The sequence below is a fragment of the Pristis pectinata genome, chromosome 11 (assembly GCF_009764475.1).
Source record: "Pristis pectinata isolate sPriPec2 chromosome 11, sPriPec2.1.pri, whole genome shotgun sequence".
NCBI classification, from domain to species: domain Eukaryota; kingdom Metazoa; phylum Chordata; class Chondrichthyes; order Rhinopristiformes; family Pristidae; genus Pristis; species Pristis pectinata.
The window spans coordinates 33691547-33714892 of record NC_067415.1 but is presented as its reverse complement, the minus strand read 5'-3'; the positions used below and the strand labels follow the sequence as shown (position 1 = coordinate 33714892).

Genomic DNA, 23346 nt, shown 5'->3' with positions numbered 1-23346 from the left:
TGGCAGCTGCGCTATTTTCCTCTGGTTGTCTCTTGCTGCTTCCAGTTATGTGCCACCTTGTCTTACAAGAAAACCTGAATGTGGCAGTTGGTATGGTGCAGTATGTCTGCATGGTGTGATTGTCATGTTTCCTAGCAGGGTACATGAGATGTGGGACAGAAGCTTACAGCAGTGCCAGGGTTTTGATAGTGTGGCAGAGCAACTGAATGTTGATAGTCATCCTAATCGAACGGTAGATGAGAACGTGGGTGTGGTGAATCAAACAGTGTGTGGAGCTCATAGTGAAGTTATTAGGAAATGATATTTGAAGGTGTATTCTCTGACTTTTGAGTATCTGTAAAAAAAAAGTCAATGGATCACTCTGCACCTAGGTCCTTGGGGCTTGAGTCTTGGTCCTGACCACCACAACCATCTGTTTTCAGAGTGCAAGTAGAGAAGCAACACAGAAAGCACTGGAGGAACTCAGCAGGTCAGGCAGCATCTATAGAGGGAAATGGACAGTTGACATTTTGGATCGAGACCCTTTGGACTTGGGTCTGATGAAGGGTCTTGACCCGAGTCCAAGTAAAAGGTCTTGATCCAAAAAATCAACTGTACGTTTCCCACCATAGATGTTGTCTGACCCACTGAATTCCTTCAACACTTTGTGTGTTGCTCCAGATTCCAGCATCTGCAGTCTCTTGTGTCTCCTGTAAGTCCAGAAGGCTTGCTCCAGATGGAGGTCATCGTTCCTGCCCTACAACACTTCACCCAGGTCACTCGTGTAGTGTGGAAAGGCTCCAGTGTAGCAACCTGGATGACTGTACTGTAATTTAGGCCTCAGGTTGTCCCAAGGTGCCTTGCAGTCAATGGAAAACCCTTGAAGTGTGTCACTGTTGTAAGAAAACCAGCCTCCAAACAAATTGTGATAAGTAATGGCCTGATAACTAGGATAACTCCCCTGTTCTCCATCAGTGTAATGTCCTCATGTGTTTTACATCCACCTGAGTGGGTACTCGGGGCCTTGCTTTACCTCCTGACCTGAAAGGCACCACCTCCAACCCTGCTGGGCTCTCTCAGCACTGCGCTGACAGGTTGGGTATTTGTGCTCTGGTGGAACCTCGTGCCTCAGTTCTGACCACCAAGCCATTCACCTCTCCATGTTGTGTAGGTCCAGATCGCTTCCTGCATGACTGCCTACACCTGCTGCAACCATAATGCAGCTCCCTTTTCAAAGATGCATGAATGTTTGAAGCAGGGTGGGCTAACTTTACCAGGTGCCAGCTAGGCACAATATTCCGCTGCCAGCTGATGCCAACAACCCATATGGTGTAGCGGTTGTGGACACCATGAAGTTGGCAGCTGCATGGGTTGCAGTTAATGGGCACAGGTTCTTGACTCATCATGCCACCTGTGCCAGATTATGCCCCCTGCACCAGTTGGTTGACATTCATGACAGCTGGGCACAATATCCCCTCACCAATCCTTCTCCCCCTCCCACCCACCACCCCTCCCCCAACCACCATGTGGCCTTTGAATTATTAGTAGCAGCAGTTCCTGTGCAGTGTGGAAATGTTCCAGTGTAGAGTGGAATGGTCGCTGGTGTCATGTTATTTTTAACCAACTTTGTTATTCATAAAATGTCACGTAATTAATTACCAACTTTCTTATTCACAGATTGGCTACTGGAATGATGCAGACAAACTCGTTCTAATTCAGAATGAGATGATGTTCCCAAATGATACTTCCGGCTTAGAAAACCGGACTGTTTATGTAACTACAATATTGGTAAGTAAGTGTTCCCTGCCTTTTTTCCCGATGGGTACAAGTACATTTCTATTTTTTTTTAAAGAGTTTACAAAACTAAAACATAGCAGATGGTAGATGTCTGAAATAAAAACAGCAAATGCTGGAAAATCTAAACTGGCCAGGTAGCACCTGTGGAGAGAGAAATAATATAATGTTTCAGGTAAATGACCTTGTAAAGAGTGAGGGTAGTAAATCTCTTTAATTCTCTACTCCAGAGAGTTGTAGAGAGTAAAACACTGAAGGTACTTAAAGAGGAGATGGTGAATTTTTGAAAGACTGGGGAAATGAAGGCTGTGGAGAACTGGCACAAAAGAGATGAGGACAGGGAAAGATTTTGTTGAGTGGTGGGGTAGGTTTGAGGGGCCGAGGGGGCTATTCCTACTTCTATTTTCTTGTGTTCTATCAGCTTTCGCACCTCCAGTACATATATGGAGGGGTGAGAATTTTCACCCCATAGGATGGGAGTTCTACAGAAAGGACATTAATCTTTCCTCTGCACAGATGCTGTCTGACCTGCTGAGAATTTTCAGCTTTTTTGATTTTAGTTCTTATTTTTCTACTTTTAAAGACATATTTTGTCATTAACTGTTTTAATTGTTGTTTAACAAATTCAATACTTGTTTCTTCCTCCTTTGTTTTAACAGTGTGAGGTTGCCAGGGTAATCAGGTGAGGTTGCAGTGTTCTAAGCTGTATGTGTAGCCTTGACAATGTAGTATTACTGCCGGCCAATCCTCAACAGCTTTAATGTCTAAAACGTCATATCTTTGTTTGATAGAGTCAGTAGTTCTATTACTGTCATCAACTTCACTACACTAAGGGTATGTAGTTCCTTAATCACAATACAGAATTTATTATTATCAGGTGAGAAGGAACTTTAACTCGATAAATTGAAGACATAGACAATCAACATTTATTTTATTGACAGGAGATTACAGCAAAGCTTTTTTTCTTTGTATGCGCGTTCAATACAGGTGACAACAGCCACTGAGACCACTGGGTAAAATTTCAACCCTGCTTTAAACTGCAGTGTTGAACTGTGCAAAATGTTCATTGGTAACATAATAAATCAACTGGGTGGCATACTCCAGTTTGTCAGTGTCAGAGCTGGACCACAGATTACCACAGGAAGGAAGTCCTGCTGACAACCAATTTATATGATGTGTGAGATCAGCCTTCGAACCAGTGCTGCCAACAAGAGGAGTGTGACTTTCACTCACCAACAGTACAGGAGCAATTTTACCTCCTGGAATAGGCATGGCATTGGTGGGAGTCTAGGTAGTTAAATTCCTGAAAAGGCCTTAACACACTAAACTGATTTAACAAGGACAGGTTTATGATCAGATGGGTAACTGGCTCTTGAGAGTCAGGTCTGGATAATTATAATATTTAAGTGAGGTTTTGTGTCTCAGATCTTATCACTGGTTTGAATTTAAAGACTGTGGACAGGGTTTCCTAGAGCTTGCTGAAGTCAGCAGCTAAAAGGAGTCAGGAGATATCTTATTCAGCAAGTGCTTGTCCAGCACTGTTTGAACATAAGAAACAGGAGCAGGAGTAGGTTAGTCAGCCCTCTCCCTGCTTCACTTCCATAAACTCATAGCTGATCTGGTCTCAGATTCAACACCAATACCCTGCTCTCTCCCCATACACTTTGACTGCCTTATGGTTTAATCTTCAACTTGAATATATTCAATGACCCTGCCTCCACATCTCTCTCGGGCAGGGAATTAAAAAGATTCAAGACTCTCTGAGAGAAGGAATTCCTCTTCATCTCTGCCTGCAATGGTGATACTTTATCCTGAAACTGCGCTCCCTAGTTCTAGATATTCCCAGTAGGGGAAACATCTAATCAGCATCCACCCTGTCAATCACACTCAGAATTTTATGTTCCGGTAAGATTATCTCATATTCTTTTAAACTCCAGTGAGTATTTTCCCAACCGGCTCAACCTTTCTTCACGCATCAATCCCTTTATCCCAACCCGGTGAACCTCTGCATTGCCTCCAATGGAAACACATCCTTCCTTAAATACGGAGACCAAAACTGTCTTCAGTAATCCAGGCAGGGTCTCAGCAGTGCCCTGTAATGCTACATCATCAAAATGTAATGATGCAACATTAATTTGTTGCACACACTCCCACCCAAGAACTAACTACTAGGAAACAAAATAAAAAATATGCAAATGAGGTTCCGCTCTTAGATTGGGCAGGACGTCCAGACTCGCAGGATTCCTGGCTGTTGACGAGTGGCTGCATTACCTCCTTGGTTCCCTGTAAATACTGGGTCCACATCTTTATTGCCACCTCATCCCGTCTGAATGCTCTGCTCTTCAACACCAACTTTACCCCTTCTGAATGCTCTGCTCTCCATCTGAGCGGTCTGTTCTCAGTAAAGATCTCACCTTCGTACCTCTACGCCCCCACCTCAATGAATTCTGAGTCTGGCACGATGCTGAACTCTTTTTCCTTCACCTCTGTGCCTTCTTCTTTGGTAAGGAGTCCTCTCCCTCTTCCAGTGACCCGTTCTTCTGCGTCCAGCCCTCTTCTTCCACCTGGACTCCCCCACCAGGCCTGTTACCTGACCTGGACCTATTCATAGCCAATTGTTAGCGCGACTTCAGCTGTGCTGGCCACTCCCTCTGCACCAACTCTGACATCACTCTGCCACTTTATTGCCTACCTGTGCCTAAAAGATGTTAGCAATATTTGTGGATGGGCCCAAGAGACGGGCAAATGATTTGCAGATAAAGGATTGGAAATTACTGGTGCCAGTGTATGTCTGGGTCCTCCCCCAACAACATCTCCTGCTTCTCCACGGTGGAAGTCCGCAGCCAGGGCAGACCACGATTGTCCCTCAGTGTCGGGAAGTGCAACACTTCACGTACACTGTGGATATGCTGAAACAAAGACACTACTTGTGATTGACTTTGAACCATACATTTTATTAAAAATGGGATTAAAGATTAACACGCGAAGTGTCAAAAGCTCTGTGTGATGTTTTGTAACATTAGGTTACTTCACCAAGGTCAAGGCTGACCTATTATTTTTGAAGGAGTGCAGCAGTGGTGTCCTCCCAAGCAATCAAATTAGCCAGGAGGCAATGGTAACTGTTCCCCTAGCCGAGGACCTCTGCTACAAGAAAATAACTTCCCCATCATTGATGTCAGAGAGGCGTTGGGGTGGGGTTGTCTCTTCATAGCAGATGTAACAACTAAAGGCACTCCACTCAGTCTCGTCAATATTTATAGCTGGCTCTAAGAGATAAAGGCCTGGTCATGTTTGAACAACTCCCACTGCTGCTGGCAATGGCTCACTAATTATTCTGGGCGATCACTTCAACTGCACTATCGATGTGGCTGAGCAGGCCAGCAGAGCCATCTCTAAATTCAATAACATCCAAAGTCCTGATTGGAATGCTGAAATATGCTAAGTTGCGCAATGTTTTGAGCACCCCTGCAAATGGAGTACCATGACAATACAACTGGTCTCGACCAAATGGATCAGTCCAGTCCAAAATAGATTTTCTTTTCCTGTCCAAAAATCTCTGAGTATAATCCACCAAGATCACACAGGTTTCTTTCTCTGACCACCGCCTGCTGCTAGCTGCCTGTTCCCTACAGTAAAATCAGAGTCTTGGCAGAGATATGGAAGCTGAACATCAAACTGCTGAACACAGAATGTATGTGGGATCTGAAGATGGATTCTGCAGGTTGGAGGACTGTGAAGCCCCTCTTTGATTCCCAGATGCACTGGTGAGAAGCAATCAAGGCAAACATCAAGAGTCCTGCATCCTCAAGGATATCCAGAAGGCACGAGAAAATCAGAGGGAGATGCCCCAACTCCAGGAAGGAGTGCATAACATACTCTTTCTGCAGCTCATGGGAGTGGATGTTGAGGAAGAGCTCCAAAAATTAAACAGCCAGCAAGTTTTGCTCCTTGCCTCAGAATCCTCCAGCATCAAGATGTACTCACACTTCTTCCACAAGGTTCAGAGCAGAAGCTCTCTGATCAGCAACCTTAAGGAAGAGGATGAATCAGTGAGATCCTCACAGTTTGACATTAAAGATTTGCAAGTCTTTCTGTGTGGATTTCCAAGCCTCCCTGCATTCTTCAGAAGTTTCAGATGGCAGTGGGTGGGACACTGGATTTGCTGAGAAGGTCAAGTTGTTCCTTCAAGGCTTGCCAGTTGAATTATACTTGGCTGCGTTGATTGGATTGGCCCGGCCCAGCCCTGCTAGAAATATACAGTGCTTCTGGTTGGTAGCTTGTTGGAATCTATGAAGAAGGGTGTCATCACTTTCACCTACATTCAGAAACTGGTGACCAATTTCACTGCCTAATGTGGACTACAGGGTTCTGTCCGAGATCTTCACCAATTGAGGAAAAGGGCCTGATGATTCACCCAGACTGGACTTACATGGCACCTGACAGGAACATCCCTGACAGCCTTATGCCGCTCAGTAGTACAGTTGCCCCTGTACAGGACAGTGGGTAGGCATTTGCTGAATCAGCTTGGACCAGAAGAAGGCCTTTCATTGACTATATCTTATGTACATGATGAACAAGATCTCCAAAATGGAAGGAATCCATTATCGGATTCAACTGCACTACACAGACATCAGGAGCACAGTCCTTATCAATGGGTAGGAAACAGAAAGCTTCCAATGGAGGCTGGAGTTAGGCAAGGTCACCATTTCTCCTCTGTTGACATGCATATTCTGTGTTACGTACATTTGATATTCTTATTAATAAAGTATATTGTGAAATTAAAAAAATAGGCAAAAAGGACACCCACTTTCCCTTGCCTATTTCTGGGAACAGTGTCATTCAGGGCTGTCAACATCTATAAAGGCATGTTCTCCAGCATAACCTTATCCAATCTGTCATTCATAGCTGCTCCTCCACATCGCTTTTCAAAGCCCACATGGGATATCAGTAAAGCTTGTCTAGTATGAGCTGTGTTCTGGACTTGTATAGATAAATGTCTGCATCCGGAGCAATTTACATTGATATGCAGTGAACTAGCTGTTTAAATTAAATGTATAATTTGTTGAATGTAAGTAACAGCTGAGTTTAGTGTTGATCCTGTGTCAATTAATGTCTGTGTTACAGAGGTGGCTAGAAACTGACACTGGATTAATTATCTGCGTTCCCAACTCTGCTTACTTGAAATATTCCTAGCTTGGAGCAGAGTATTCAAAATCTAAGAAGAAAATTAATAGAAGTAAAATAGACCCACTTACCAAGAGGGACCACGTCCTTTTAAGATCAGGATTTGGAAAGAGTCAAAATTTAATTGCTTAAGGGAAGGTTTGGAATAAATTGCTTTGATTTAAAAAGCCCCTGGCTTGTTACAGTTTTACAGAAATAGAACAGTTAATTACATTTATCTGAACACTGACCGCCTAACAACCTCTTTATGTCATGTGTGTGAGAAGATTGGCAGTGTTCAGTCCAGTGTGACGATTGGAAATTTATTGAAGACTTGCAAGTGTAAATCAATGTAACCAATGAAGATTTCTCATTTAAACATCTAAAGAGTTCTCATAATAGGACCACAGGGATGATATAAGGAAAAACTGTGAATGATGGAAATGTGAAATAAAATATAAACCACTGGAAGCAGGGTCCATCAAAGCCATAAAAGGTAATAGGTAATGTAACAGGAACCTATCTTTTTTGTTATGGGTAGCTTTTTCCTCCTAGCAACATCTGTTCTATGGACTACAGGGATGCTTTATCATGAAAATCACTTAGCAAAGTGATGCAGGTTCTTTGCATTGAAAGCAGATTTTCTTTGTAAAGAGGCTGGACAAGGATTGGTCCTCATTACAGGACTAAGATCATCACACAACAAATTCTATAGAATGAGAATGTGATGTCTTCTTCCATTTCAATGCGTTTTGCTAAATATCCCACATAAACAGATACCCAATGGGATCCACTGAGACATTGCAGCAAACATAATACTTACCCACAAAAGCTTCCAGTATTACTCCTTTCAGGAAACTTGAATTTCAAAGCACCCAGTGGCCACAGTGGCATCCCTCTGATCAAGAAATGCTGTGGTAGATTTCCATGGCTGTTTTGACATGAGCCCACTGGATTGGACACAAGGGAGGAGTCAAATGGTATAGGTAAGTTCCATTTTTATGGAAACTTCAAGACTGGATAAAAAGATGTGAGAGAGTGAAAGAGAACCTATTGGTGAATAGCTGATGTGGCATAATATCGAATACAAACTGTGATGAACCTGGATTCAGCTCTGCTCTTTGTTGTGGTAACTGAAGTCCTTTAGATTTGTTTGTAGAATCACTGTGCACATTCCTGGACTAGCAAAAAGTTCTAAAAGTTAGCAAATCTGTTGCCATAATGGAATTCAATTTTAATGATCATTCCTTGTCTGTTGTGATCAGTGGGTGTAGTGGTGATTAAAGTGTCATCATATGTTCTAACCTGTGCACTTTTTTTTGGTTGTCATGATCCTTCTTCTGCTGAAAACGCATTTAGAATGTATTCCATTCTCTGTTAGCAGAAATAAGTTGGCTCTGCTGAATGCCCAATCAGTAAACTAAAGGTATCAGTGCACTGCTCAGCAATTATAACGTTTTTGATAACATTACTGAAAGATGTACATCTAATGTTGAATATTGTAGATAAGAGTAATTTGGAGCCATCATTCTGATTTAAAAACTATTGGCAAAAGCATCATTAATAACAGAGCATCCTAAGCACTCACAGGTTGAGTGGCACTCCACTCAGGCTGCTGGCTTTGGTAGCAGTTTTTAAATGAGTTTGTGTGCATTAGTTTACAGAGCTACATTGGATCGCTGGGGAAATTGCAAGCTGGAATCACAATGTGGAGTAACCTGAACCTATTTGAAACAGGGCAGAGGCACAAAAAATCTTGGCTCCAACTCATTATCATGATTATGGCCAACTGCAACGTTTACTGTATTAGCATATTGGTGTGGAGTCCAATTTTGTAGCTGGGCATTGCTTGAAACCAGCCAATGCAGATTGAAGTCACGTTTGCACCACTTCTGAAGGACAGTTGCTCATTACCTCCACCTGCTGGTGGAAGTTATATCAAAGGTTGAGGAACTGTGTTGGAGACGCGAGACTGCCGATGCTGAAATCTGGAGCAACAAACAATCTGCTGAAGGAACTCAGCAGGTCGAGCAGCATCTGTAGAGAGGAAAGGAATTGTCGATGTTTCAGGTCGAAGCCCTGCATCAGGACTGAGAGGGGAGACGGCTGTGGAACTCATGTTGGGCACAGAAGAGAATGTGCATCCTTATTCCCAGCTGCAGCTCTGGGTGCTTTAGTGGATGAGACAGAGAGGAGGTGAGAGGGCACCTATGCAGAATGGCCCAGGAAGCATACATGAGCAGGAGGATGTTGCATTTACAGTCAATGCAAATGTGAAGCACCCAGGGTACTCTGCGGAAGGTTTAATGACCTCCACGCATGATGAAAAAACATCATCAAAATCTATTTCAGTAAGGCCTAATTAGCCTAACACACTGCTTCATGCAAAGTTCATATCACTCATCTAACCACAATATCTATCAATCAAGATTCATAACATTTATATGTTCCATCACACCCTCACAAACTTCCTATTACTCCAAGCCCCTCACAACACTGACATACTGCCAGCTACTCAAAGGGTACTTCAATTACTCACCCAGGCTACTCCAACCTATGATGCCAAGCACCCAGAACAACAATAGCAGCAGGTGCATGTTGCGCACCATTCTGTCTCAGAAATATATTATTGATGTTTCATTGTCTCTGCGTCTAAATTCTGTAACAACCACCTCAGCCCTACTGTGGGAGTACTTCCACCAGAAGCACTGCAGCAGTTCAAGAAGGCAGCTCAGTACCACTTTTTCAAGGGCAATTGGGGGTGGGCAATAAATGCTGGCCTTGCTTGTGGAACTCATATCTGAAAAATTAATGAATGGGAAAAAAAACAAGGCAGGCACATTGCATTTCACTACTAACATGCTCTCCGCTTGCTCATAGGGAATACTAGTACCCAATCCACAATGATAAATGTGTGGATGCCAAGTGCAGGTTCAGCACCCTGAGAAACAGAGCTGAACATTGCTGGGATAGCCATCACTTAGTCTGTGGACAGTGGTGGTGCTGAGATTATTAAATTTACTAATCTGTTTGCAACTAATCTTCCATTTTAAATTCAATATTCCCTTCAACTGGTAATCTGTTCTGATTTACAAGCTGCAGATGGTGCGAGCATGCAGCTCCTACCTGCTGCATCCAGCAACTCCCAACCCTCATGCCTTTCTTCTTCCACAGAGTCAAGAGCTCACCACCACCACCTCAGGAGATGTGGATTATAGAGATACTGGATCTCCACATGGAGTTGCCTGTGGACCTGGTAGGGTATGGGTCGTCCAAATTCCAGCTTTCCAGAAGCTGAGGTTGCATATCTCTTCTGAAGAAGAGGATTTCATTAGGACAGTTTACAGTAGACTGAGATGTTTGCACAACGAAGTGCTTGGAGCATTGGGAAGCCTACCTGAACACAAGGGAAGTTGAGCACCAACCTTGTACCAAGTTTTGCAGAAAGCTTGGAGTCCATCCTTCCTAGCAATGAAGTGGCAGCCAACTCCATTTCAACCAGGGGAGCCAAACATAGTGCAGTATCTGATAATCAATGCTTCTGCTTCCATCGCAGCAGAAGCCAACCAATGGATGAATCCTGCATGGATCTGCAGACTAATTCTAATGTTCAGAGAGCCCTGTAGGGTGCTATGGCATTCCAGCACTCTGTCCTCAATTGATCGCTAAGATTGCAGAGGCACTGCCCTTGGAGAGTGGCAGGAACTCCATAGAGAAACTACCTGTACTCTCTCAGGTAATTAATCCATGTGCCCCCTCTGCCACTGCCAGTGCCCCTTCTGTTGCCTGTCCGCCAGCCAGCCTGGTTTCCTGATGCCCATGGCATGAAGGTGAAGTCAGAAGGAAGACCAAGGTTATTTTCTAGGGTTGTCTGTAATTGATTCCACTCAAAGTTAGCAACCTCCTGTCAGCCATGCCACAGCCACTGGGTAGCATTGCATAGGAGCAGTAGGTGAAGACACGAGCAAGACAACCACTAAGGGAAAGAATAAGGTGATTGATTCATGTTTTACTTTTGTTTATCATGCAATGGAATGTTTACCTCTTTTTTGGTTTTAAATATTGGTCAAGTGGATGTTGCTTGGTCAACAACGACGACAAGATGTAGCACTACTGGACGATGGGGAAATGGGTTGCATTTGGTGTTATCACAATCATGTGAGTTGTTTGCAGTCTATCCGGCTAGAAAGTAGCTGGTGGGAAGAGCTGAGCCCGATGGAAGATTGTTGCTATATTTAGCAGAATATCACGTATTTTGAGACCCACTGCCAAACATGATAGATTTACTCCAGAACAAAGTTGTTGTTTGAGAACTCCAAAGATATCTCCAATACATTGCATTTGGCACTATGGTGTTCGTTGAATGCACGTTACCCAGGTATGTATTGGTTGTCAATGTACAGTTCTCATCACTCAGTAGCCGCCATTTTATTTGAGGTTGTTGCTCAAATGGAGGTGACACAACAGACTGGCACAAAATAGATGTGACTTCTGCCAGGACATTGACCTGCCTGATATACTGCTTATAAATAGCACACAAATGGGATGTTGGGGAGTGAAAGAAACACATACCTACATATTTCAATGGCACCCTTCATCTTGCTGCAGCAGATTTCAGTCAGAACATCCTTATTGAAGTATACTGTTGCTCGTTGTAGGAGAATTGTTCCCTACACACCATTGGCAGATATGGCCACCAACTGAGGGCTCAGCTCTATAGCTGCTCCTCATCCACTTTCAAGCAGCTTGTCCAGCGCTGCTGATTCACCCGGCTGTGCATCACTGCCTAGGAGTCATTGGTTTGTGCAGAAGTGTTGAAGTCAAAGCAAAGTATTTCAGCACCAAGGACAGCACTAACTGTAGACTTCAGTAACTCCAAAGCCTGCAGCAAACAGATTTGTGGCAACAGCCAATAGAAATCAATCAGCAACTAATTGCAAGTAGTTGATGATCCCTTTAAATACTACCACGGGAGGTATGCAAGGTTAAGATAGAGTCTTTGCTGGAGGATTAAGCACCAATTTGGCAGCATTGGCATTAAGTCAGCATTGCATCCTGAATGATGTCATGAACTGTTTATTCTGCATATATCTGGAAAGCATCAGAGTCCAGACAGCAGGCAAGATTTTATGACCAAGCCTCTTTAATTCACCGAGCCAGCACATCAAGGTTCCTGGTTGTTTTATTACCTTGATATCTGCAATTAAAACTGCCGTCAAAATGTGGCCAGAAGCCATTTTTGTTTCCATGTAACATGCTGTTCTCTTAGTGAATGCAATGGTTTTGAAAGGTGCTGAAATGAGTTGGGGCAAAGAGCTAACGGCTGCATTAGCATTGATAGAAGCATCAATTTCAGCTAAATGTAGTTCATGATTTTGCAGGGAAATATGCCACATTTTCTGACTTGCTTTCTCAGCAGGAGTGTTTTGCCTAACCTGCAGATCTGAAATTCAGCTTGTTCTGCACACAATTAATATAAATGATCAAAAAAATTCATGCACTGGGCAAATCCAAATTTCTGATATTCACTCCTAGGGGCATGGCTGCCCAGCAGAAGTGATCTCTGGAAAATTCCCCCCTGTATTTAGCTGATATACTATTAATTAGGCTCAAGATAATTTCGGCAGCACAAATTATTTGCAAAGCAGAAGAGGTCTGAAGATGAAAGGTCAACAAGAGACAGCATTGGTTACATTGGACACAGCAGAGTGGACTGCAGCTTCTAATAGCTCTGCTAAATTAAATTCAGAAAGCAGAAATAAATGGTAAGTAACAATGGAACTTTGAAATGAATCAAAGTTTATGTTCATCATGGTAAAGGAACAATGTTGACAAATGAAGTCAGTGCCACCAGAGCAGGAGCCAGTAAGATCCCACGGCCTGGAAATTGAATCTTGGGGCAGGAGCCATTGCAGCCTTTAAAAAGGTAGGAATACCAAAAATAAGTTTGCTAGTCTTACCTGTATAATACAGGTGAACACCCGTTGAAGCTGCAGAAACAGTCAACTGGTTGAAAGTCATTAATCCAAAACATTCTCTCTTTCTTGTAGTAGAAACAGAACACAGCAGTTGACTTAAACACATTGAAACAAAGACCAATACATCTATAAACCTTTCATGCATTGTCAATTCCTAATATCTGACTATAGCATTTGCAGATTCTTGTATGTTCTCAAGTTAACAGGAGTTTAAAATGAAATATATTTCACTGATAGTGAACAACTAATAGTAGTGTCTAATACAAGAATAAACACAAGTAAGAAGGCTGTGTCCTCAGCCCTCTACTCTACTCCCTATACACTCATGACTGTATAGCCAGATTCTGCTCTAACTCCATCTACAAGTTTGCAGATGATACCACCGTTGTAGGCCGTATCTCAAACAGCGATGAGTCGGAGTATAGGAAGGAGATAGAGAGCTTAGTGGAATGGTGTCATGACAACAACCTTGCCCTCAATGTCAACAAAACCAAAGAGCTGGTCATTGACTTCAGGAAGGGGGGCAGTGTACATGCACCTGTCTACATCAATGGTGCTGAGGTCGAGAGGGTTGAGAGCTTCAAGTTCCTGGGAGTGAACATCACCAACAGCCTGTCTTGGTCAAATCACTTAGAAGCCATGGCCAAGAAAGCTCACCAGCGCCTTTACTTCCTCAGGAGGCTAAAGAAATTTGGTTTGTCCCCTTTGACTCTCACCAACTTTTACAGATGCACCATAGAAAGCATCCTGTCTGGATGTATCACGGCTTGGTACGGCAACTGCTCTGCCCAGGACTGCAAGAAACTGCAGAGAGTTGTGGACACAGCCCAGCGCATTACGGACACCAGCCTCCCCTCCTTGGACTCTGTCTTTACCTCTCGCTGTCTTGGTGAAGTAGCCAGCATAATCAAAGACCCCACGCACCCGGGACATTCTCTCTTCTCTCTTCCTCCATCGGGTAGAAGATACAGGAGCCTGAAGGCGTGTACCACCGGACTTAAGGACAGCTTCTACCCCACTGTGATAAGACTATTGAACAGTTCACTTATACAATGAGATGGACTATGACCTCACGATCTACCTTGTTGTGACCTCGCACCTTATTGCGCTGCACTTCCTCTGTAGCTGTAACACTTTACTCTGTACTGTTACTGTTTTTACCTGTACTACATCAATGCACTCTGTACTGACTCAATGTAACTGCACTGTGTAATGAATTGACCTGTACAATCGGTTTGTAGGACAAGCTTTTCACTGTACCTTGGTACAAGTGACAATAATAAACCAACACCAATATTGGTCATACCACAGAGTACATATACACACTACATTATTGCACTCAGTCTGCTGGACTGAGCTGTCAGTTATCCTCCACTTTAATTCACTACCCCCCTCCCACTGTGACCAGTCTGTAGCCTCCTGCAATGTTACAATAATGCCCAGTGCAAGCTTGAGGAACTGCACCTCTTCTTCCATCTGGGCATCTTGCAGCCTGCAGGACTCCATTTCAAGTTCTCCAGCTTTGGATAACTTGGCTCTTTTTTTTCTTTCTGTCTGTATCAGAAGTGGCCATTTCTGCCTTTCGTCATTCGGGTTCCATTTTTTTCTTCTTCTATTTGTAAAGTCTGGCCTAATCAGCATGTCACAGAGCCTTGCTTTTAGCAACACAATGCACAGACAATGAAATATGATCTGGTTCTAACTGCTACTCTTACTGCTACACTAATTCATTTGATCTCACTCTGTAACTACCCATCCCTCCGCCATCACCTCTGCTGCTGAAGACTAACTTGTCTTCTCTTTTTTCCAGTTGTGATGAAGGGTCCTAGACCTGAAATGTTAACTGTTTCTCTTTCCACAGATGCTGCCTGATCTGTTGTGTGTTTCCCAGTATTTTCTGTGGTTGGGAGTCCAGCTCAATGTTGTCTCATTATGGCTATTATCAAGAATATCACAGCTTTATTTCTCATGGCAGTTGTGGAACAACTAAAGGAGCATTTTTGATCTCATTAACCTCTTTGTGCTCCTAAGTATCGTGTGCCAGGAGTAAATGATAAATATGGGCTTTGTGGAATTTCTAGTTGCATACAGCTCCACTATCTCTCCAATATTCCATCTCAGCTGAGAACTCCCAGAACTCAAACTCTATTATGCAATCTGAATATCTTGTAGCTTGGGTCCGATACCATGCAAACTGATCTTGCTTTCCCATTGGAAGCTGGGCGGTATGGTAAAGACGATTGGTGCTTTATTCCATTGCTCTTCATAAACTTCATCATAAGTTGTTCAAACAAGCTAAATTGTGAATGAGTTCTTCCAAAAGAGTCTGAGTGGCGAAGATAGATCTTGGTGCATCCATAGTGTATATTGTAGTGGACATGACCTCGCATGTTTCCTTCCACCTTGATTAGTTATCAATCAATTTTTTAAAAAACCCTTTGCTCAATAATAAATATAGCCCCATTGAATCACTTTTGATGGTCACATCCACTCCTGAAATGGTAGGTGTTTGTATTTGACATTTGTGATATACTTTACATCTGATGACTTGGTCTTCCATGTTTGTCAAAATCCTAGGCCAACAGACAGAGGTTCTAGCCTCTTTATACTTACTGTATTCAAGTGTTGTGCATGGAATTTTTCTATAATCTTCTCTGCCACTTTTTCAGGATCATGTTGTGTTGGTAGAGAATTCATACTCTTGGTGATGAAACACTTGAATATATTCAGGTGTCTGAGTCAGTCCATCCACCAAGTATGTACTCATAGGCCTGCATGCATATTGGGAGCTGTAGTGTGGCAGTAGCTATTTCCACTGCCATTACAGGGAAATCATTGTTGCTACCTGAGGGGTAAAACTGCTGTGGCTGGACTGGACAAGGCTTTGGCTATGGTGTTTTGTTATGAAGCTCTACAATTGAGATTGTAATCATATTGAGACAATGGTATGCCACTTTTACATATGTGATGCAGCTGTGGTTGGAATGACAACTTTCTGACCTTCCTGTGCTGATCCAGTCTTCTAAACCCTTCCACAAATATTTGAAGGCTCTCTTCCACTGGTAGTTGCACCATATTGCACAAACAATATTGGATCCCCTCCAGCATTTTATCCACGGACTCTGTCTACTCTTCTCACTGCCTTGGTAAAGCAGCCAACGTAATCAAAGACCCCACCAACCCCAGATGTTGATTCTTCTCCCCCCTCCCATCAGGCAGAAGATACAAAAGCCTGAAAGCATGTACCACCAGGCTTAAGAACAGCTTCTATCCCACTGTTATAAGACTACTGACTGGTCCCCTGGTACAATAAGATGGATTCTTGACCTGACAATCTACCTTGTTATGGCCTTGCACCTTATTGTGTACCTGCACTGCACTTTCTCTGTTAGTGCATTCTGTTATTGTTTTCCCTTGTACTACCTAAATGCACTATTGTAATGAATTGATCTGTATGGACAGCATGTAAAATAGGTTTTTCACTGTACCTCAGTACATGTGACAGTAATAAACCAATTTACCAATTTATCCCTTGGAATACCTTTGGTGCTGATTTTACCCCAGGTTGTTGTTTTGTGAACAAATACAGCCCATTGTGGATATTAATTGTCAATAAATTAATGGTGGTTTTCTTTTACATTAAGCTGGGCATAGGAATGAGAAAAGTCTAACTTCATAAAATGTATTGCCCCCACCAACTCAGCCATACAGTATAGACAGAGTATGTTGCTTGTCCTCTACTGCTTTGTTAATTTGCAATCTCCACAGAGCCCAGTAATTTTATTTGCCTTGACTTCATTATGACGAGAATCATCCACTCACATTATGCCACTTTCATCATTAGCCTAAGCCACTCGGATTTAATTATCTCTCCTCCTGCGCTTTCAATGCATAGGTCACCAATTGTGGTTTACAATAAATCAGTGTAGCATCTGGTTTTGTATGAACGTGGACTACTTACTCCTCAGTGCTTGTGTATGAATGCTTAAACACATCTTCATATTTTTAGAAGTTTGCTCAAACCTAATTGTGATCTGTTTACACTGAACACATTTTCCAATCCATTCCCAGCTTTGTCAATCCATCTCTTTCTAGCAAGGATGGTCTGTTAACAGAATCAGCCACTATTGTCCGTAGCCTTCTACCCATTATTAAGAAACACATATTCCATTTGTCCTAATGTTGTCAGGGTCTTACCAGATTATATTTTTAAATGTAATTTCAAAGTGTCTTTCAGGCCAAATGCCCGTCTCAGAAAAGTGACAGCATGTTTCACCATGAAGAGAAGTCTGTAACTGAGAAGTTCCCAGAAATTGAGATCTTTATTTCAACCACGTCCATTGTGGAGCCTCTAGCATCCAAATGCTTTGGCAGAGTATGGGGGTGGGTGGTGGTTGTGGGAAGACCTAAACAACTAATGGTTTTAGTTATATTCTATCCTGCCACATGCAGAATTGTGCCTGGGCAGCTCTTCTTTCTGGTGCCATTTCTTTGTCTCTAGCAAATGGTAGTAGGGCAGAGAGGGGAACGAGCACTAACTGCTAGCAGTGCATGAATTTGAAATACATTGTCACTTGAGTTCTAGCTGTTAATCACCTCACATCTTTTAGATAGTGAACCTTTAATGGAAAGTGATACCCTGGGAACAAGGACCGGCACGATCCCTCAGTCATGATTCATCATTGAGGGTTTCGCAGTGAACCCAGGCATTAGCATAGTAAATGTTTAAACAAAAGGAACATTTTACATGCGTTCTCTATCAGCTACTCTGTCAACAGGGTGCAGTGCTCCACCCCCTGCTATTGCATTCTACAAATTACTGTGTCTTTTCATGATTGGAGGAAATAGAAATCATTATCAATGAGACTCCAGCTGTAGGTCACATCCTTGAGAACTTTTCCCATAAGCTGACCTAATTTCCATCAAATATTCCATGATAATTGTATCACATTCCAATTACAGGAACTATTTTCCTCTGAAAATAAATTAGAAAGAATGTTCAGAATAACAACATTCTAAATTCATGCTACACAGCGACAGTCTAATGAGCACTCACACTGCATGAATGTACGTTGGTACCAAAGCAATGAAGAACATAACACACCATTAAAAATATCATTTCTTGCTTTTGTAACATTAACTTTGCCTATTTACTTTTAATGTGTAGAAACTGATAGTTAACCCCATCAGATGTCACTTGTGTCCCATTTATGACACCGACCATCCCTCATTCACAATGTTATCACTTGTGAATTATGAAATCAGTCCACCTGCAGCATAATGCACATCCTCCAGAATATTTACTCCATGAGGTAGAACCTTCAGTTAAGGACACTTAAGAAAACAATAACTGTTTAACCTCAAATAAGCATCTCCTCTTCACATACATGATGGAACATTGCACACTCAAACACATCAAAGGCCTAATTTTAGTTTCTATTGATGGTATTTTGTTTTTAAGTCAGTAGTTTCATAATTTTGTGCAAAGAGATAAATTGTTTCTGTGAGAATGCAGAAATATCAAAAATAAAATGCATTAATATTATTTGATTGAATTGTACCAGGATCGATCTAGTGTAGTGTGTCAGCCAAAGGCTCAATCATTTTCCCATCTCATGCTTTCTGCTTCATCGTTTATATTTGTCTCCAAAGAAATAACTTTGTTAATTGGAATTAAACTATAAATAATGTTATGCTTGGTTGATTTAAAATCCCCACATTCACTGGTGGAAATTATTTTCAAGTCTCTTAATACCAAAAAAAACAAATTAGCAAATAAATGGGCATTATATTTATCTGACATCATTCATGATTCGGTTGACATTGGATAACTATCATACCTAGCACAATATGCATTAATTACCATTTGCATTTCTTCCAAGTGATTTTATAGCAATGTTATTCATGGATTGAATAGTTCCTGAGTGGTTGTCATTTGGGAAGGATTGTCTATGCTACAGTATATAGAATCTGGCCAGTATTTATTCCATAGAAGTCAGTGGGGCAGATTTTTAGCTTTATCACCTGGTCAGCAACCTGATATTTATGAAAACCAATGTAGTGAACATTTTGCAGGTTCTATAAGAAGCTACTGATCCACTTTGTTGGATTATAGTCCAGGCAAGGATAACAAATGGAATGAAAATTGGACTGTTTTGTAAAGGTCACTACACCAGATCACAGCTCAGCCACTGAAGATAAATATCTACTCCCAAGTGTTCAAACATGGTCTAATGGATCACAAAGGTCAGTCAGCCTTTCTCACTTACAACAGTGGGTGAAAAAAAGACAATGATAAGGTGGATCATAACATATTGCTGCACATTACAGAAGCATACCTTTCTCATTCCTGTTTGACAATCCTGTACTATTGATAAATCATGTTACTGTCTTGAAATTTTCTATTTTTTATTCTTTTAGTTATGTGAACTAATCAGATTTTTATGTATAGGAGCACTTGAAGCTGTATCAACAAGAAACTGCTCACGTTACTTGTGGGCTGTTCTGACCCCATCTTTTCCATCCATAGCATCTTGCGGCGGTTTCATTGTTTGGTTATATCTTATTACTTTGCATTATAAACCTACACAATATTTTATCATTTTTCCCTCAAACTGAATCCATACATCACTGCCATATAATCATCTCACTCTCCAGTTCATCGGTAGTATTTGTATCAGCAATCATTTTGAGCCTACTTTTCAATTTGCACTTGCAGTTTTGCTCTTAGGTATGCAAAGCTAATGTTTTCACATAGTTTATTAGACAGTCTTTGACTTTGTGACTACTTTCAGTGACACCCTCTGAACCAACAGAGGCTCATTTTCAACTACCATCAATATGAGTTTTCTAACATTTCTGACATTTAATCCATGCATGTTCAAGTAAAGAGGCAAACTGTCTCAGGGTAGTGTTAAGATTATTCAAAGGGTAGTTGGATGCTGTGATGAGAGGGCAGAAATGTACTATGGAAGAATAATCTAGAAGGACTGAATGATCCACATCTATATTCAGTTCTCTGATGACAAAAACACATCAATATGAGTCATTTGCATGTCACTACAAATCATTCTATTTATTGTCTCTGCAAATACTCAATCATTTCCCTGTCTCACAATTCATGTTTTATCAGCTTATATTTGTCTACAGGCAGTACCTTGTAAATTAGACGAATGATATATTCTGCTAGTTAAAATATATTTCTGTCATTTGCTGGAGGAAATTGATTAAAATCTTAAACAGAAATTGTTACCAAAACATGAGTTTAGCTCATTTTGCATTCCATTTATGACTTTGCTAAGCCATTATTTTTGAACCACTATCAATATTTCATTATCAGCAACTTCATTTTAGTGGTAATAATGCAGCATTCAATGTGGGAAGTGACACTGTCACATCAAAACTTGTTTGACAGGTGAATGCAGTGCTGAATGTTGTATGATAGTGCTGATATTAAGTATGTATTTTCCACTAAATGCACCCAGAATTATTTTCCTTTCATCAGACATTGCGCCAGCAGAGCATGAACAGCCTGAAATTTTACAGAAATCAAATAGTTTTTCCTTATTCCTGTTGCTGCACTGATACACAGAATAATGTGATAGGGTTTCTTTGGATCCTTATCCAGCTTCTACCCATAAAGTTCTCAACCTCCAGTTGGTCTGGTGGCACAGCAGTTAGCGCCTGTTCAGAGTTTGCATGTTCTCTCCCTAACCATTGGGTTTACTCCAGATACTCATGTTTCTCCCACCCCAGAATCAGGTTTATTATCACTGACATATGTCATGACTTTTGTTGTTTTGCGGCAGCAGTACAGTGCAACACATAAAGAGATAAAAATTACTATAAGTTACAAAAATAAATAATTAGTGCAAGAGAGGAATAACGAGGTAGTGTTCATGGACTGTTCAGAAATCTGATGGTGGAGGGGAAGAAGCTGTTACTGAAATGCTGAGTGTGGGTCTTCAAGCTCCTGTACCTCCTCTCTGATAATTGGTTACCGTAAATTACACCTGACTGTAGTTTAATGACTTAAAGTATCACATGGGGAGTTGATGAGAGAATAAATTGCAGGAATACAGGGAAATAAGGAGAAGTTAGGATTTGGGTTAATGGGACTAATGGGATTCCTCTTGATAAGATAGGCTGAATGGCCATTTTCTCTGTTAGTCTATATATAAAGATCCACAGGTGGTTGACCATTCAGGGCTATGGAGAAGGTTCTACACTTAGGCTCAGTCATTCAGGTCAAGGAAGAAAATCTAATCACCGAGTTTCCCCATTTGATCATTGCTTTCTGGTGGAAGTGATGTAAGCCATGCTTTATTTCGAAGCTCAAAAACCTGTTTTTTTTTGAGTTACGTATAGAATTAATTGCATTATTGAAAAGAATCATAGAAAGAATGAAAAAGCTATGGTTTAACCACTTACATATTACTGTGGAAATGTTTGATTGTGTCTATCTATAGTTCTACCTATTGCTTTTATCCCCCTTTCACAACTAATTATGAACCCGGTTCCAGAGTGAATAAGTTGAAAGAGAAATGGTATTTTAGAGATTGCAATGTACAATCAATCTGCACTCATTTAATCCAGTGAAGTATGCACTTAACATTTGGTCTTTCATGTTATTACATTTTCTGCAGGAAGTTAGTGCTTCTGTCCCATTCAGATTAATTCAAGCAGTGATGTTATAATATTCTGTTTTTCATGTCCCATTGTAAGAGCAATGATGAATAGCAAAGTGTACCAAGCTGCAAAGTTTTATTCTTTAAGAAGTACCTGTGAATAATCTGATATAAATATATATAGATATATTTTAGAAATAAAATAATTTCACATTTTCATGAATTGGAAATAAAAGAAAAATGTGGTTAATATCAATAATAATTCCCAAGTGAAAACTATTTTAGTGATGATGATGAAATTTGTATATAAAAAAACAACTGATGTGGCTAACGCAATATCAAGATGAGTTGTATAAATGCTATTCCACATTTGGCAGAGTTTGAGATCTTTGTCCCACTATGCAGAAATGAAGGTTGTTTAGATTTTTTCAGAATATGTACCTGCCTGTCCCCGGACCAGAATATAAAAACCAAGTGAACAGGTTATGATCAATGTAAAAACAATCAGCCCTGCTCCTTTCCCTGAAATTCCACATCATAACATTAATTAATAATATGTTTGGGGCCTGCTTTGTTTGTGAAAAGTGAAAGTCATCTGAGACTGGACTTGTACAGGTCACTGGGAGTCCAGTATGTAGTGTTGGCCTAACAAAGGCTGGCAACTCCTGTGAGGAATTTGGGCTTGATGGCACAAAGGAATCACAACCTCTTTAAAAGCTGTAGGTAAATGCTGACAGACCCAAATCGATCTCCGGATTTTGTGTGGAAAATCTTGACCAATTCTATTAAATCCTACATTTTGAATGGGATTGCAGGAAAATTTAAATTTCTTATTGAACAAGGCAAATCTTTTGTCTGCTCACTTGCAATTTACATTGACAGTCCTAATTACCAATGCCTGGGAATTTTATAGATGTCAAAATATCTAGAAGCAGAATAGAGTTTAAATGCAAATACAGAGGGCTGTTAGCACTTCTTGTCAAGAAAGTAGTGACACCTCATCCAATGCCCTCCATGGAGCAAGCATTATATAGCAGCATTCCGGCTTTATGTAGTCTTTCTTGATAAGACCCGCTGAGGTAAAATTTATGTTCACTTTAAACTGAATGAAAACCAAAGGAAATACAATTTGTCTTTCATTGTGAATTATTTTAATCCTGAATGTAACCTGGAACAATGCCCGTGATAAATAGTTTTATCAGAGCTTCTGCTTAAGAGTTTTTAAAATTACTAAATGAATTTATTAAACTTTATTATTGTGCTTCATTGACTTAATCTGTTCTCTCATTATCAGGAGGGTCCATATGTTATGCTGAAGAAAAACCATGACACTCTGGAAGGAAATGACAAGTATGAGGGTTACTGTGTGGATTTAGCTTCAGAAATTGCAAAACACATTGGGATAAAGTATGAGCTTAAGATCGTTCCTGATGGGAAATATGGAGCAAGAGATCCAGATACCAAAATATGGAATGGAATGGTGGGCGAACTCGTTTATGGGGTAAGTACCTTTTATACAGTAGCTGGTTAAAGCTACCTGTAACTGTCTGGATTTCAGCTTTCCCTTGTGTGTTAACTTTAATGCATTACCCAATGCATTTATACCAGCTGTTTATGCCCACTATTTGACACTGTTGTAAGCGTATTTATATTAAACAATTTTCTGTAACAAAAAATCTGAGGAACTTGTACAATATGGTGCACACACAGGAATTTGAGCCCTTGTAAGAGCTGTCTATACACATTGCTTTAAAATAAGTGTATGAATAGGGGTTTTCTGTGTACATAATTCAATATTAAACAAG

The 23346-nt window shown here is 41.0% G+C and overlaps 1 protein-coding gene across 5 annotated transcripts in view; it reads left to right on the top strand.

The window, feature by feature from the left end:
* LOC127575732 (glutamate receptor 4) overlaps positions 1 to 23346 on the top strand; it is a 169944-nt gene that overhangs the window by 111314 nt on the left and 35284 nt on the right. For all 5 annotated transcript variants that reach the window (XM_052025734.1, XM_052025732.1, XM_052025735.1 and 2 more), the window contains 2 exons: positions 1657 to 1767; positions 22836 to 23042. In XM_052025734.1, coding sequence (XP_051881694.1) covers positions 1657 to 1767; positions 22836 to 23042 — 318 coding nt within the window. The remainder of the gene's footprint in view (positions 1 to 1656; positions 1768 to 22835; positions 23043 to 23346) is intronic.